The sequence below is a fragment of the Saccharomycopsis crataegensis genome (assembly GCF_037102585.1).
Source record: "Saccharomycopsis crataegensis DNA, jcf7180000000073, whole genome shotgun sequence".
Taxonomy (NCBI): domain Eukaryota; kingdom Fungi; phylum Ascomycota; class Saccharomycetes; order Ascoideales; family Saccharomycopsidaceae; genus Saccharomycopsis; species Saccharomycopsis crataegensis.
In genome coordinates, this window is record NW_027043820.1 from 2,166,863 (window position 1) to 2,179,395 (window position 12,533).

General features: G+C 36.5%; 6 protein-coding genes across 6 annotated transcripts; 2 read left to right on the plus strand and 4 right to left on the minus strand. All coding sequences in view use genetic code 12, as the record gives it.

The window, feature by feature from the left end:
• Positions 1-309: 309 nt before the first annotated feature.
• Positions 310-3,561, minus strand: SMC5 (DNA repair ATPase SMC5; the record flags this gene model as incomplete). Its single annotated transcript, XM_064995298.1, has 1 exon — positions 310-3,561. The coding sequence occupies one exon, from the start codon at positions 3,559-3,561 to the stop codon at positions 310-312; it is 3,252 nt and encodes a 1,083-aa protein (XP_064851370.1).
• A 251-nt stretch (positions 3,562-3,812) lies between these two features.
• Positions 3,813-7,118, minus strand: DASC09_016960 (Swc3 protein; the record flags this gene model as incomplete). Its single annotated transcript, XM_064995299.1, has 1 exon — positions 3,813-7,118. One exon carries the CDS (start codon positions 7,116-7,118, stop codon positions 3,813-3,815), a length of 3,306 nt encoding a protein of 1,101 aa, XP_064851371.1.
• A 709-nt stretch (positions 7,119-7,827) lies between these two features.
• Positions 7,828-9,267, minus strand: TIM50 (protein translocase subunit TIM50; the record flags this gene model as incomplete). Its single annotated transcript, XM_064995300.1, has 1 exon — positions 7,828-9,267. One exon carries the CDS (start codon positions 9,265-9,267, stop codon positions 7,828-7,830), a length of 1,440 nt encoding a protein of 479 aa, XP_064851372.1.
• A 266-nt stretch (positions 9,268-9,533) lies between these two features.
• DASC09_016980 (uncharacterized protein) lies at positions 9,534-10,664 on the plus strand (the record flags this gene model as incomplete). Its single annotated transcript, XM_064995301.1, has 1 exon — positions 9,534-10,664. One exon carries the CDS (start codon positions 9,534-9,536, stop codon positions 10,662-10,664), a length of 1,131 nt encoding a protein of 376 aa, XP_064851373.1.
• A 546-nt stretch (positions 10,665-11,210) lies between these two features.
• Positions 11,211-11,993, plus strand: CTR1 (high-affinity Cu transporter CTR1; the record flags this gene model as incomplete). Its single annotated transcript, XM_064995302.1, has 1 exon — positions 11,211-11,993. One exon carries the CDS (start codon positions 11,211-11,213, stop codon positions 11,991-11,993), a length of 783 nt encoding a protein of 260 aa, XP_064851374.1.
• Positions 11,994-12,162: 169 nt separating this feature from the next.
• Positions 12,163-12,525, minus strand: DASC09_017000 (uncharacterized protein; the record flags this gene model as incomplete). Its single annotated transcript, XM_064995303.1, has 1 exon — positions 12,163-12,525. The coding sequence occupies one exon, from the start codon at positions 12,523-12,525 to the stop codon at positions 12,163-12,165; it is 363 nt and encodes a 120-aa protein (XP_064851375.1).
• Between the last annotated feature and the right edge of the window lie 8 nt (positions 12,526-12,533).

Genomic DNA, 12,533 nt, shown 5'->3' on the forward strand with positions numbered 1-12,533 from the left:
AATTAATATCTCATTTTCTGAAAGCCTTTTTGCTTTTTTCTAAGAACGAAATTTCTTAAAACAAAGGTACAAAAAATATATGTTTTCCCATAATTAAAATAAAATAAAAGACCAAGAAACCATAACATAACATACGAGTAGATAAATTCAAATTCAAACCTGGGTAAATAAATGAATAAATTAATTAATTAATTAATTAATATATAAAAAGATTATTTAGTTAAAAAATAAAACAAGCCAATAATTATACAACGTGAATGGACGCAAGAAGACAGAAGTAAATGAAGAAGACTACTCAATAAAATAACGCTATCTCCAAAAATCATCGGAAACTTTGTGATTCGCCATTATACAATGAACAGCCATCTTCTCATGGTAGAATAAATTGGTCAACAATTTAGGAGTGATCAAAAAGTATTGCGAGTAATTGCCTTGCTCATCACTTTGACACGCACTTTCCACCATATATTTATGAACAATACTTTCATTCTTTGGATCCATACCTTGATTAATTTCATCCACAACCCTGAATGGAGAACTTGTCAAACCTTGTAAAGACAACATGAAGAAAATAGTCGACACCGCTCTTTCACCACCAGATTGAATAAATGGATCCAACACCCTCAACTCACCTTCATCTCTGAATTTAACCAACAACTCCAATTTCCAATCTTTCAAACCAGTAGCGGCTTTATTCAATATAACTTCACCAGCACTGGCCACCGCCACAAACTTCTTTGAAAAATTCTTGGAAATATTTTGTACCAAGTTATCAAGTCTTTCTTCCCACGGACCTTTAATTTCGTTAATTTGTTTCTCATGCATGGCAAGATTGGCCTTGAGATCTGGGACAATCTTGGCGATCTCTTCCAATTTTCTCTCAATAGTTTGTAATTTATCAATAGAGGAAGAAGAAGCATCTTCAAGCGACCCGATTTCATCCTTTATTGCTTCAATCCTAGCAACAATATATGGCTCTGTTAAATGGTCCTCGGCTTGGTAAACAGCCGCCAATTCACCAATCTGTAGTCTTAATTCCTCAGAGTATTCTGCTGTTATAGCCTTCAACTTCTTGACTTCATTGGATTTTCTTGCAATATCATATTGCTTCGTAGCTTTTTCAACTTCATCCTTAAATCTGGCCTTGAAACCATCCAATTCAGCACCCATCTTAACCATAGAGACCATTTTATTGTGTAATTCAATTTTTTCAAATTCAAGAGAAGTCAATTCATAAGAAAATTTGTTAATCTCCACCACTGGTATCGCCAATTCTTCAATAGCTTCGATTCTTTTCTGAAGAAGAGAAGTAATCTTCCTTTCAACTTTTACAATGGTGGAACTCATATCTTTTTCAGCTTCCTGAATCAAAGCATCACGAGCAGTCTCTTTTCTTTCAAGTTTGTTTTTGAGATTATGAATGCTACTTCTCAACCCATTGATTTTACCATGTTCTTTATTCCAGTGATCATAATCGGCCCTATATTGATCCAGCTGGGATTTCAATTCAGAAAGTCTTTCATTTTGCGGAGAAGCTTCTTGGTTAATTCGCAACAACTGAGCTTTCAAATTATCAATTTCCTTTTCAGCATTATCATTGATATCTTTACTACCAAATAACGGGGATTTAAATATTCTTATTTGCTCAGCAGAACACACAGCTTGCTTTGATCCATATCTAGATCTAGTGATTCTGTAAATTGTATCACCAGCACAGATAATCCCGAACATTGGTTTTCCATTGCTACCGACTTTTTGTGCATTTTCCAATTGCTGTGGTAATATGTCATTCAACCTAACAGGAACATTATACATACTTTCATAAACAGTTTTTATGACTTCTTCCGGACCCTTAATGAAGTCAATTAAATAACCATCAAAGCCCATCTTTTTAATTTGCTCATCTGTGAAATTTCTACCTGAAGTCTTTCCTGGAACTCTCATTGATACATTAATGTCACCAAAAATACTTTTGCTCACTTGATCATTCGTCTCTTGGGATTTAGCAGTGAATGCCAATTTAGTGTTGTTATCAACCAACGCTTCAAAATATTTTACATATCTATCATCAGTAATATTGGTAGACAAAATTGGCGGTTCAAATAATTTGTGAGCCAATTGGGGATTCTGTCTAGCCCGTAGTACTGCGGACTTTGTGTCTCGAAATTGTTTTGACTTGATTCTATCAAGAACACCAATCTTATCATTTGATTTGATTTGTTTTTGCAAATTATAGATTTTATTGTTGATTCTATCAGCCTTGCTCTTAGCATCTCTAATGATGTCTTTCAACTCATTGATTTCAGGAGTCAATTCACCTTGCTTTTCACGGGCTTCGAGTCTCTTTTGGTGAACAGACCTTAACTCTGCTTCATCAACTTCTGGAATATTTTGCAAATCCGTTTTTATTTGAGAAATTTCTTCAATAACTTTCATTAATTCTTCTCTTTTACGCTCAGATCTGCTTTGCAATTTTGATTTTTCTGATTCATACTTTTCAATTGTCCTATCAATATCAGCTTTGAGCTTTGTTTTTTCTTTGAGATCATTCTTCACGTCCAGAACATGGGATTTGAGATTCTCAATTTTTCGTCCTTTCTTATTGATTTCTTTTTCAAGCTGTGAAGTCCGCTCATCCAAAGGATTGGCAAATTTGAGAAATTTTTTGTGTTTGGCTTGCAAAGCATCCCTTCTTTCTTTCAAATTTGCAGCCTTCTTTTTACGATCCCTGACAATCGCATAAGGAAGCAATTTTTCATGAAGGTCTAATTCATCTTTCTTTTGCTTGAACTTCAAAAACTTTTCCGCCTCTTCTTTCAATCTTTCACGGCTGGCTTCAATATTGGCCAAATTCTCTTCATTTCTTTCAAGTTCCTTCTTGATTTCATATCTAGAGGCATCCAATTCAATCAACTTTTCGTGTTGCTCCAATAAATGAGGATCGGTGGCTCTTTCAGTTTCCATTAACAATGCCTCAGGCTTCAAAGCAGCAAATGAAGACACTTTATCCTGGGGTAAGAAACAACATAAGTTGTTCAATTGGAGATTTAGGTGCTTCAAGAGTTTAGCAATAACTCTCTCATCCTTTTTAGCATTGTCAACAAACCACTCAGACTTTTCCTTCGATTTAGCCTTAGGACTTCTAGTCATCTCTCTTCTGATGGTTATAGTTTTCTTATCACGATGATCAAATTTCAAAGTAATTTCAATGAAGCAGAAGTCTTCGCCTTCTTTGATGAAATCCACTGCATATTTTTGTCTGCCCAACAATTCAGGCTTGCCTCCTAAGCCTAGACAAATAGCACAAACAAAGGTGGATTTACCAGTACCATTGGGACCAATAATCATATTCAATGTTGGGGATAGAATGAATTCAGTTTTAGAATAAGTGACGAAATTCTTCAATTTGATTTTAACAATATTACCATCGTTGTATTTGTCCAAATCAATTTCGTCATCATTTTCGTGTCTAGTTTTCATCCTTTTGGTTGTTCTTGAATCAAGTTCATCAATAGATGAACCGTTACGATGATTATATACCGGAGAGACAACAGAAGACATTCTCAATCTTCAATTAAATTCAGCAATCGCGGTTTTGTTCCTGGTTGATTATTGTACCACAAGCATTGATACGCGCGTTTTTTTTTTTAAAAAAAAAAAAAAAGTTGCATTTCGTGGATCATACGCCAAATGGTTGAAAAAGCAAAACAATGCGTAGACCATCAAAATTTATAGCCACATCCGCAGTAGAAAAAAATAAATGACACTATATTAAAATACAAATATATTACACAAGTAATTTTACAGTTATACTAATCATTAGATTCCTCGATCTTGATAGAGCTTGAAGTTCCCAGTACATTAGGATTTGCTGCTGAGTTTGGAGCTTCTGTTGTTGGTGTATTTGAGGTTTCTTGTTCCTTCTTATTTAAGGTCGAGTTTGGTGTTCCTCCAATACCACTAGTCAAAATTGCGGGGACCTGCTTTGGAGCTTTATTATACTTTTTCTTTTCTTTTGCATTTTCAGCATCCATAAGGTTTTTTCTCAACTTTTCTGATATGTTTTCATCTTGTAAACCATCAACAGTGTACCACAAGTAATATGAAGGAGTTTTTATACCATTCGCAATTATTAGTTCCATCTTCTTATAGACTTTTTCCTGGTCGATGAAACTATTCCGAATCAACTCCATGAACCTAGCAGGAACATCCTGGAGCATCACAGTCATAGTGATGTATTTAATAAATTCCTTATTTTTGTCTTCATTATTCCCTGAATTTTCCTCGTTTTCATATCCTTCGGAGGTCTCGTTTTCCGACTCGTCATCTGAATCCGAATCAATAGGATTGTTCTGCTTCTTTTCCTTGGATGCAAGTCTTCTGCTCTTCCTTGGGACAAATCTTTTCTTTGCTTTTCTTCTGCCTGGTTTCTTCTTACCTTTTCCTTTATCTTCATCCTGTTTTTTTTCTCCAGTACTTTTACCATCCACAATTTCTTTGTCGCCTTCTTCATCAGCTTCTTTGTCTTTTTTTTTGTCAACTTCTTCATCATCTTCTTTCAGATCATCCTTTTTGGATTCCTTAATTTCATCCTTTTTGGGATGCTCATTAGCATCCTTCATGTCCTCATCTCTGTCTTGTTCATTCTTCAAAGATTCATTATTATCGTCCACATCTTTAGAAGATGGTGCTTTCGTCTTCTCCAGAATACCTCCAACTTGTTTATCTGCGTTCTTTTCCTCGTTATTCTTTTCGAGTTCCTTCTTGTCATCTTTAACCACATCCTCATTTTCGTTCTTCATCACAACATCTTCATTTTCGTTCTTCATCTTCTTATTTTCATTTTTCATCTTTTCCTCCTCCTCATTTTTCTTTTGTTCTTCCTCCTTCCTAATTTTCTCTTCCTTCTCTTTTTTTTCCTCTATTTCAGTAAGCTCTTTCAAAAGTTCTTTAGACCTCTTGTCTTCAATCATTATAAAAGATATTAAGAGCTTATTTCCTCCTACCTCCTCAATAATAGATTCTTTAGGAATTCTAAATCTTTCAGTTGGAACTTCACTATATTCAAACACTAAATCAGCATCCTTTAAATATCTTTCTTGAAAGGCTGTCAATTTAAGCTCTTTAGACAGTTCGGGTTTTGGTGGTTTTACTTTCTTCACTTTTGGTTCTTTGGGTGGTTTAGGCTCTTTTATTTTCTTCGGACGTCCAACAGGCTTTGGCAGAGATATTGATTGCCCTCGTGATGTTGAAGACCCATTATTTCCTGGCCATAAATTTGCATTATTCAACTTCTTTGATGCTTCTTGTTTAGCTTCTATCTCAATCATTTCAAAAAAAATTCTTGGGTCATCAATACCTCGTCTGCCCATATCTCTAGCCTTTTTTATATAGCCTTGGAATTCATGAATTTGTTGAGGTGAGGACTTGCCAGAAGCCACAATTTTCATCAATGCATCTAAATATGGATCAATTCTCGCAATAGAGTTCAAGTTACGAATCATAATCGTATTTTCCGGGCTTTGCATGATGTCATTGGAAGGTCTAGATTTTGCAACAGGCTGTTTTTGTGGTTTTGGAGCCAAGGATGCGGATGGCTGCGTTTGCAAAGTTTGCGTGCTGGGTTTCACAGGAATATTAGATGTACTATTATTGGATCCATTGGTTATTGGAATGCTCGATGTTTTTGTTGGTGCCTGTGTTGTTGAGCTAACAGTATTGCCAAAACCACTGTTAGCCTTGTTACTTTCACTGGTCTGAGCATTCGATGCAGGAATGAGTTTTATATTGGAAACACCTGTCAAATTTGGGTTCGCTGGTTTGAGTCCATTTGGGCTATCCTTAGTTACCGGGTTAATTGGGCTAGCATCGGCTACTGGTCGGCTAATCTTATCTGCTGTATTTTGCTTTGAGTCACTGTTGCCTACGAACGTTTCTTTTGATTTGTCGCTGTTAGATGATGAGATTTGAAGAGCACTGTTGTTTGCTGTGCTTGGGGTTGAGTTTTTGTTATTATTTGTTGATATTACCTTGGAGCTATTATCATTATTATTTGATGATGGTGTTCCCAGCTCATTATTATCAGATGTGACTGGTTTTGGGTCATTAGCTTTTTCTGTTAATGTTTTAGGAGCATTATTATTTGGCAGTACTATATTCAGCTGACTACCATTTTTAATGACTGGTTTTAGGCCATTATTCGCCACAACAGGTGTTGGATTATTATTAACTGCTGATATTGGTTTCAGATCACTGCTGCCTGTCATTTGTTTTGAATCATTACTAACCGATCCCGTTGGCTTCAAATCATTCTTATTTGCTGGTTGTAAGTTATTCATGTCCCCTGAATCTGGTTTTACTTCCTGGACTGCTTTTAATTGTCGTTCTCTATCTTCCTCTAATTTTTTCTGCTTAAGTTCCAGCTTCTTTTTCATGTCCTCTTCTCTAGCCAATCTTTTTTGAAGTTTTATCTCCTTTTTCTGCTTCATAGATATTTCATATTGCTTTTCAATTTCATCATTTTTTAGAATGAACAATCTAACATCGAATAAATGTGGACCAACAACCATTGAGCAATCGCATAATTTATTCATACGGTCCCTGATGTTCGATCTTTTTTCTTGTTTCGATTCGTCATCTTCTTCTTCATCTTCTTCCTCTTCTTCAACTTTGATTTTTTTATCTGGTTTTCCCTGCTGTGCCTCTATCTTGGAATTGGCGTATTTCTGTTGTCTTTCTTGAGCTTTTGACCAGTATAGTTCAAAGAAGTTTCCCTCTATCCAAAACTGTCTTGATGTTTGCAAGCTAGTATACAAGATTGCGCTATCTTTAATCGATAATGGATTCCTTATCTTACTGTAAATTGGCCTAGAATCAGAGATAGGAAGATTATTGATCAATTTGAAGGGTCTTTTAACTACTTTTTCAATTTCGGCATTGGCATCAATCTCCTCAGTGTCTGCAGCATCTGCTGCTATTTCTTCTTTCCCAGTTTTTGATTCATTAGGTACAGGAGTAGTTGATCTTCTTGATTGAGGCCTTTTTGATGTAGATATTTTTTCATTCGCGGTTTCCATTTCGTCTTTGACGGCAGCGGAACGCCTTCTAGACGTTGTCATTGTATGTAAAGACGCCAAATTCTTGTTCAATTGAAGCTAGATCAAAACATGTATCAATGTATGGAGCGGATGGAAAATGGATTCCCGAGCTCTTTATCTTATACACTAGTAATGTGCAAGTTATTCCAACAGCTTTAAATAATTGATGATTTGAATTGAAAATTGAATAATTGTAAAATAAAAAAAACAGTCTCTATGGTTCTTTTTTGTATATATTTCCCATGAAGTAAACCGGTGCTGCACAACCGAATAAGCGCGCGCGCGCTCACGCTTTTTCGAACGTGACTAGCGCAGGTATTTATCAAAGAGATACTAACTTGAATATATCATGGCCATATCTTGAATAATGAGAAATTAGTATCGCAGTACTATAGTGCAGAGCGTTGTCTGAAGTTATACCTACATATCTTACAAAAAAAAGTCTCAGCAAAAACAGAAAACAACCAAATGAATTATATGTACACGTAAAAACATTGATACAATCTCATTAACAAAAATGAACACAATGTGAGTAAAACAAGTGTTGAAAAAGGGGTCAAACATAATAAATAAAAAAAAAAAAAAGTAGTCGTACAAAGACATCACATTGGTCATGACAATTAGTGTAGCCCAAAAAGGAGTTTAAATTGTGGGGTCTTCTAAATCAAACCTAATTTTAAGCTGGTCTTAGTAAACAAATTTACCATCCAAAGCATTACCATCACGAAGATTAGGCCTTCTTTTCACCTTCAGATTGAGCCTGGGTCTGGGCTTCAAGCATACGTTGTGCGATGACTTCACCCGGGTTAGATCCCTCAAGGTAAGATCCAGCCAAACTGCCTAAGGTGACTTTTTGGTTGGCCATCATAGCATTAGCTCTGGCTTCTTCTGCCTTAATGTTATCCTCAATATACTTCTTAACTCTGACATAGTTTTCTTGGGCACGATCTCTGAAGTTATCAAGTGGCATCTTGGAAGCAGTTTTAGCAGTTGGCAAACCTAATAACTTTGCGGCGAAATTATTACCCTGGGCGTGATCCTTATTCCATTTCTCTCTCAATGCAGCTTCTCTAACAGCAAATTCTTCTGGAATTTTTTCACAGTTATTGAAAGTACTCAAGATTGGTCTGACATCTTTCAAACCACCTAAGCCAGCACAATATTCTAAAAATGGAATGTACTTGATCAAGGTGTCGTCAGGAGATCCATCCCATGGCTTAATTGGCAAGGCATTTTCCGGTTGCAAAGAGTAGTGGTCTGGGTTTGGATCCATAATGACAATTTTTCCCATGTCTCTGTTCATCAATGACAAATCTTTGATGACCTTACCATCTTGCAATTTAGCAGCTTCTTTAGTTAAAACAGCACTGAAATAAGCATTATATGGATCCAATTTTTGAATAGTCTTTTCCACGTACATACTGTAGTTGTCAGAAAACAAAACAATTTCATAGAAACCAGACAAGTACAACAAGAAGTAGTCCAAACCTGGTCTTTTAGCAGTTCTCCAACCCTTCTTTGGGTCCCATTCAGAATGAACCAACAAATCTTCCAAAGAAATAACCAATGTCATTGGTCTTCTGTAAATTTCAGGAGGGGCATCAGGTAATAATTTATCTACGGTTGGTTCAGAAAAGAATAAGAAGATATTATCGAATCTTTTCTTAAAACGTTGGTACATCAATGATGGGGTGTAACCATTTGGAATAGGTTCTTCGCCCAACTTAGTATGTTGGTTTTCATCTTCTTCCCAATCTCTACTCATGTAAGTACAAGAAGCACCAGTGACACCAAACAAAACCAAGTAGAACACATTGGCCCATTTTTCCCTTTTCAAGTCCCCAGAGGTCTTGTTGTTTCTTCTAGTTCTCTTTCTTGGTTTTTCACCCTCTTGGGAATCAGTTGGATTTTCATTAGCAGAGGGTTCTTTGTTCTCTGAACCAATTTTTTTGGTATTTTCTTCTATTTGATCCATATCGAATCCAGCTTTGGCTAATAAATCCTCGCTCAACACTGATGGTTGTGGGTCTGATTTTTTTTCAGCATAGTGACGAGATTGGTTGAGCTTTGCCAACAATGTTGAGTTTCTAGCAACAATACCGGACGGAGTGGCAACTCTGGTGCGAGCAAGGACTCTCGCAGCAGATGTCGAGGCTCTGAAAAGACTCATTGTGTTAAGAAGTCAATGTTGTTTTTGGTGCTGTGACTCTGTGTGTGTGCAAGGCTCGAGTCCGCGGTCTTACCTCATGATAATTATTTTCAGGCGTTGCACCAAAAATTTTCTTTCCCGGTGTGCGGGTGCCATCACTTTGGATTGACACCTGTGCATCACCCATCACTCCAAAAGACAAAAATGGCAAAAATAACAACAATAGTCGGTAACATAAACCGATTTGACATTGTCGTTTTAATAAATTACAGACCATCGAAGAAACCATGGCCTTCAATTTTGCCAAGAGCTTCCAGCTTCCAAAGGAATTCAACGTGGACTTCCAAAAGTTGTCGACTAACCTCACTTCCACAGTCCAAGGATCAATAAAGGAAATTTCTAAGGATGTCAAGGACTTTAGCGAGAACTTCCAACCTTACACTAAGAATGCCATTGACTTGATGAAAGAAACCATTGGATCGGGTATCAGTGGTGACGAAGTCAGCGCTTTACCTCCAGATTATTTATTATTGGAAAGGAAGGCGGACAATCTCAAGGCCATTTACAATCGTTTCTTGGAAGTCACCCAAACTTATGAAATTGAATCATATGATTATCCTCCAAATATCAAGGAATCGATAACTGACCTTTCTAAGACATTTTCTGAAAAATTCCAAGAATTGTCTAGTGCGTCCACTACAAAAGAAGCAGAAAAGATTTTGATCAAGCCATCTAGCAACCAGTCGCCAAAGACATTGGCTCATGCCATCGCTAAAGCTGCTGCCGTTTCCAGAGAGTCTCTTTTGAAGCAAGTCGAGGCTGAAGAACAGGAAGAAGATGAGGAAGAAGACAAAGAAGACTCGTTTGCTAAAGTGTTGTTGAAATTGGCTGATACCCAGAAATCGATTGGCAGTAAGAGACTAGAGCAAGATAGTTTGGTCATCAATAAATTCAACTCTAAGATCAAGGAGATTTTGGATAAGATGTTCAAAGATACCGTCAAGAATAGAAAGCACGTTAATCAATCAAGATATAGATTAGATCATATCAGGTATGAAATCAAAATTGCTGAGGAAGAACAAGAGAAATTGAAGACTAGTGAAGGGGAAGACAAGAAGGAGGAGATTGAGAAGCACACCAAGTATCTCGAGGACTTGAATAGCAAGTTGGAAGCTGCTGAAGACGAGTTAGTCAACAGTACTATTGTTGCTGCCAAGTCGATGAAGAAGTTCTTGAATCCTGTTGAGTCCATTGGATTGATTAAGATTTTGACTACAATTCAAATGAATTACTTCAAGGCTGCTGCTGCTGACCTTGAACTATTATTGAAGGATATTGACGAGATTTCGGAGTCAATTGAAGAAGAGGAAGAAGAAGAGGAAGAAGAACAAGAAGAAGAAGAAGAAGAAGAAGCATAATTTAGGTTTTGTTTCTATAAACTGTTTTTCCCCCTCCCGATAAAATTTTTTTTCACATATCTGTGTTTTCCTATTGATGTTGATAGTCTAGTTATATTATTTATTTGTGTTTTATGTCTTTTCCATTTTCCATTATTGCCATGTTTTCCTGAGAATTTTAATGAGAACTCTTTATTATTTCGGTGTAATTTACTCACGCCCACACTGAGCAAATATTGGGTGCATCCGCTTTGGGTGAAATGTGCTCATGCACTCTGAGGGTACATATAACAGGGCATTTCCCACCTTGTGCAGTGGTGGGTGTAAGTATAGTATTCAACCACAAAGATTTTCAATTACAACCTTTGTTGAGACTTTTGAAAGCTGGATTTTCATTATATCACTCGCTCTATTTTCACAGGCCTTCGGTGTTATATAAACCAAATTGTCCAAGTGAAGAAAAAAAAAAAAAAAAAAAAAGAAAAATTTATAACATACTCAATAGAATATAATTACTACTATACCTACCCGATTTTATCAAAATATCATCACAGATTATCGTTCAATATGGATATGGGTTCAATGAGTTCAACGAGTTCAAGCTCGGCTTCAAGCTCGACTTCGACTTCGAGTAGTATGGACATGAGCGGGATGGACATGAGCGGGATGGATATGAGTAGTATGAATACTTATTTTACAGACAGCTACTTGGATTATCCAATACTTTTCAAAACTTTGAAAGCCAAAGATGAAGGAGCAGCCTTTGGGATTTTTTGCATTTTGTTTTTCGCTGCGTTTGCCCTCAGAGGGTTGAATTTCTTAATCATATATTTGGAACAAAAAGTCTGGAAAACTTCATCGACCGATATCAATATTACCATTGAAGAAGAAGAAAATTGTGCCTGTGACGCCGAAGAGGATATTGGTTCAGATGAAAAGCACTCTCGTGATGAAAGTGAAAAACATGGAGATCAACCGGTGGTCAGCACCACCGCCCCAAATGGCCATGTTACCTTGAATGCAACCACCACCAACAATAAAGCCACTGTCAAGAACGCCCATATCACAAATAATGTTAACAGAAGACAATCTAACAGATCTCCTTTAGCTCAATTGTTTGCTCCAAGCTGGGGAGAAATTTATAAAGATATTATCAGATTAGTGCTTCACTTTCTTAGTGCAATGTTCAGTTTTGCTTTAATGCTTGCAACCATGAGTTTTATTTTGGTATATTTCTTTGCCATTTGTTTGGGAGTGGCATTTGGTGAAGTGTTTTTCAATAGACTTAGAATTGTTTTGGAGATGGATGATAATATGGGCGGAATTTTGTGCAGTGACTTGCACTCATGATTGTATTACCTATACCATAATATTGAGATTAATGATGATTGTTTGTTCTTTATAAAAAAAAAAAAAAAAAAAAAATATTGCCTATGATATTCTTTCCTCTTTTTTAATTTTTCTGTTTATTTATTCTAAAACTTTTTCTTTGTACTTTTCTTCAAGTTTGTAACTACTTTCAGGTTTTATATGTAGAATGGATCGTAGTTAGCGCTTGGAAGAGTTGTCTCGAAGACATGTTGTTATGTTGCCATCCTAACATGGCTATTTTGGCTTCAAACTCGCGATTAACGCTTAGATTGCCTTTCCACATTATAAACGCGTAAACTGCGTTGGCATGAATGATGTCCTCCGTTTCTAAGATGAACTTCGTCATCTTTTTGAAATTGGAGGCTGTCTTCATGTCCATCCTGTAGAGCTTGCTATAGCATTCGGCGATAACTAAAGACGCCGCTTCGTTAGTCAATCCTCCAATATGGAGAAGCTTCTTCAATTCAACTTCCGATGGTTCTGTAGAAAGCCTACTCACAACCTCCCTCATTGATAGCC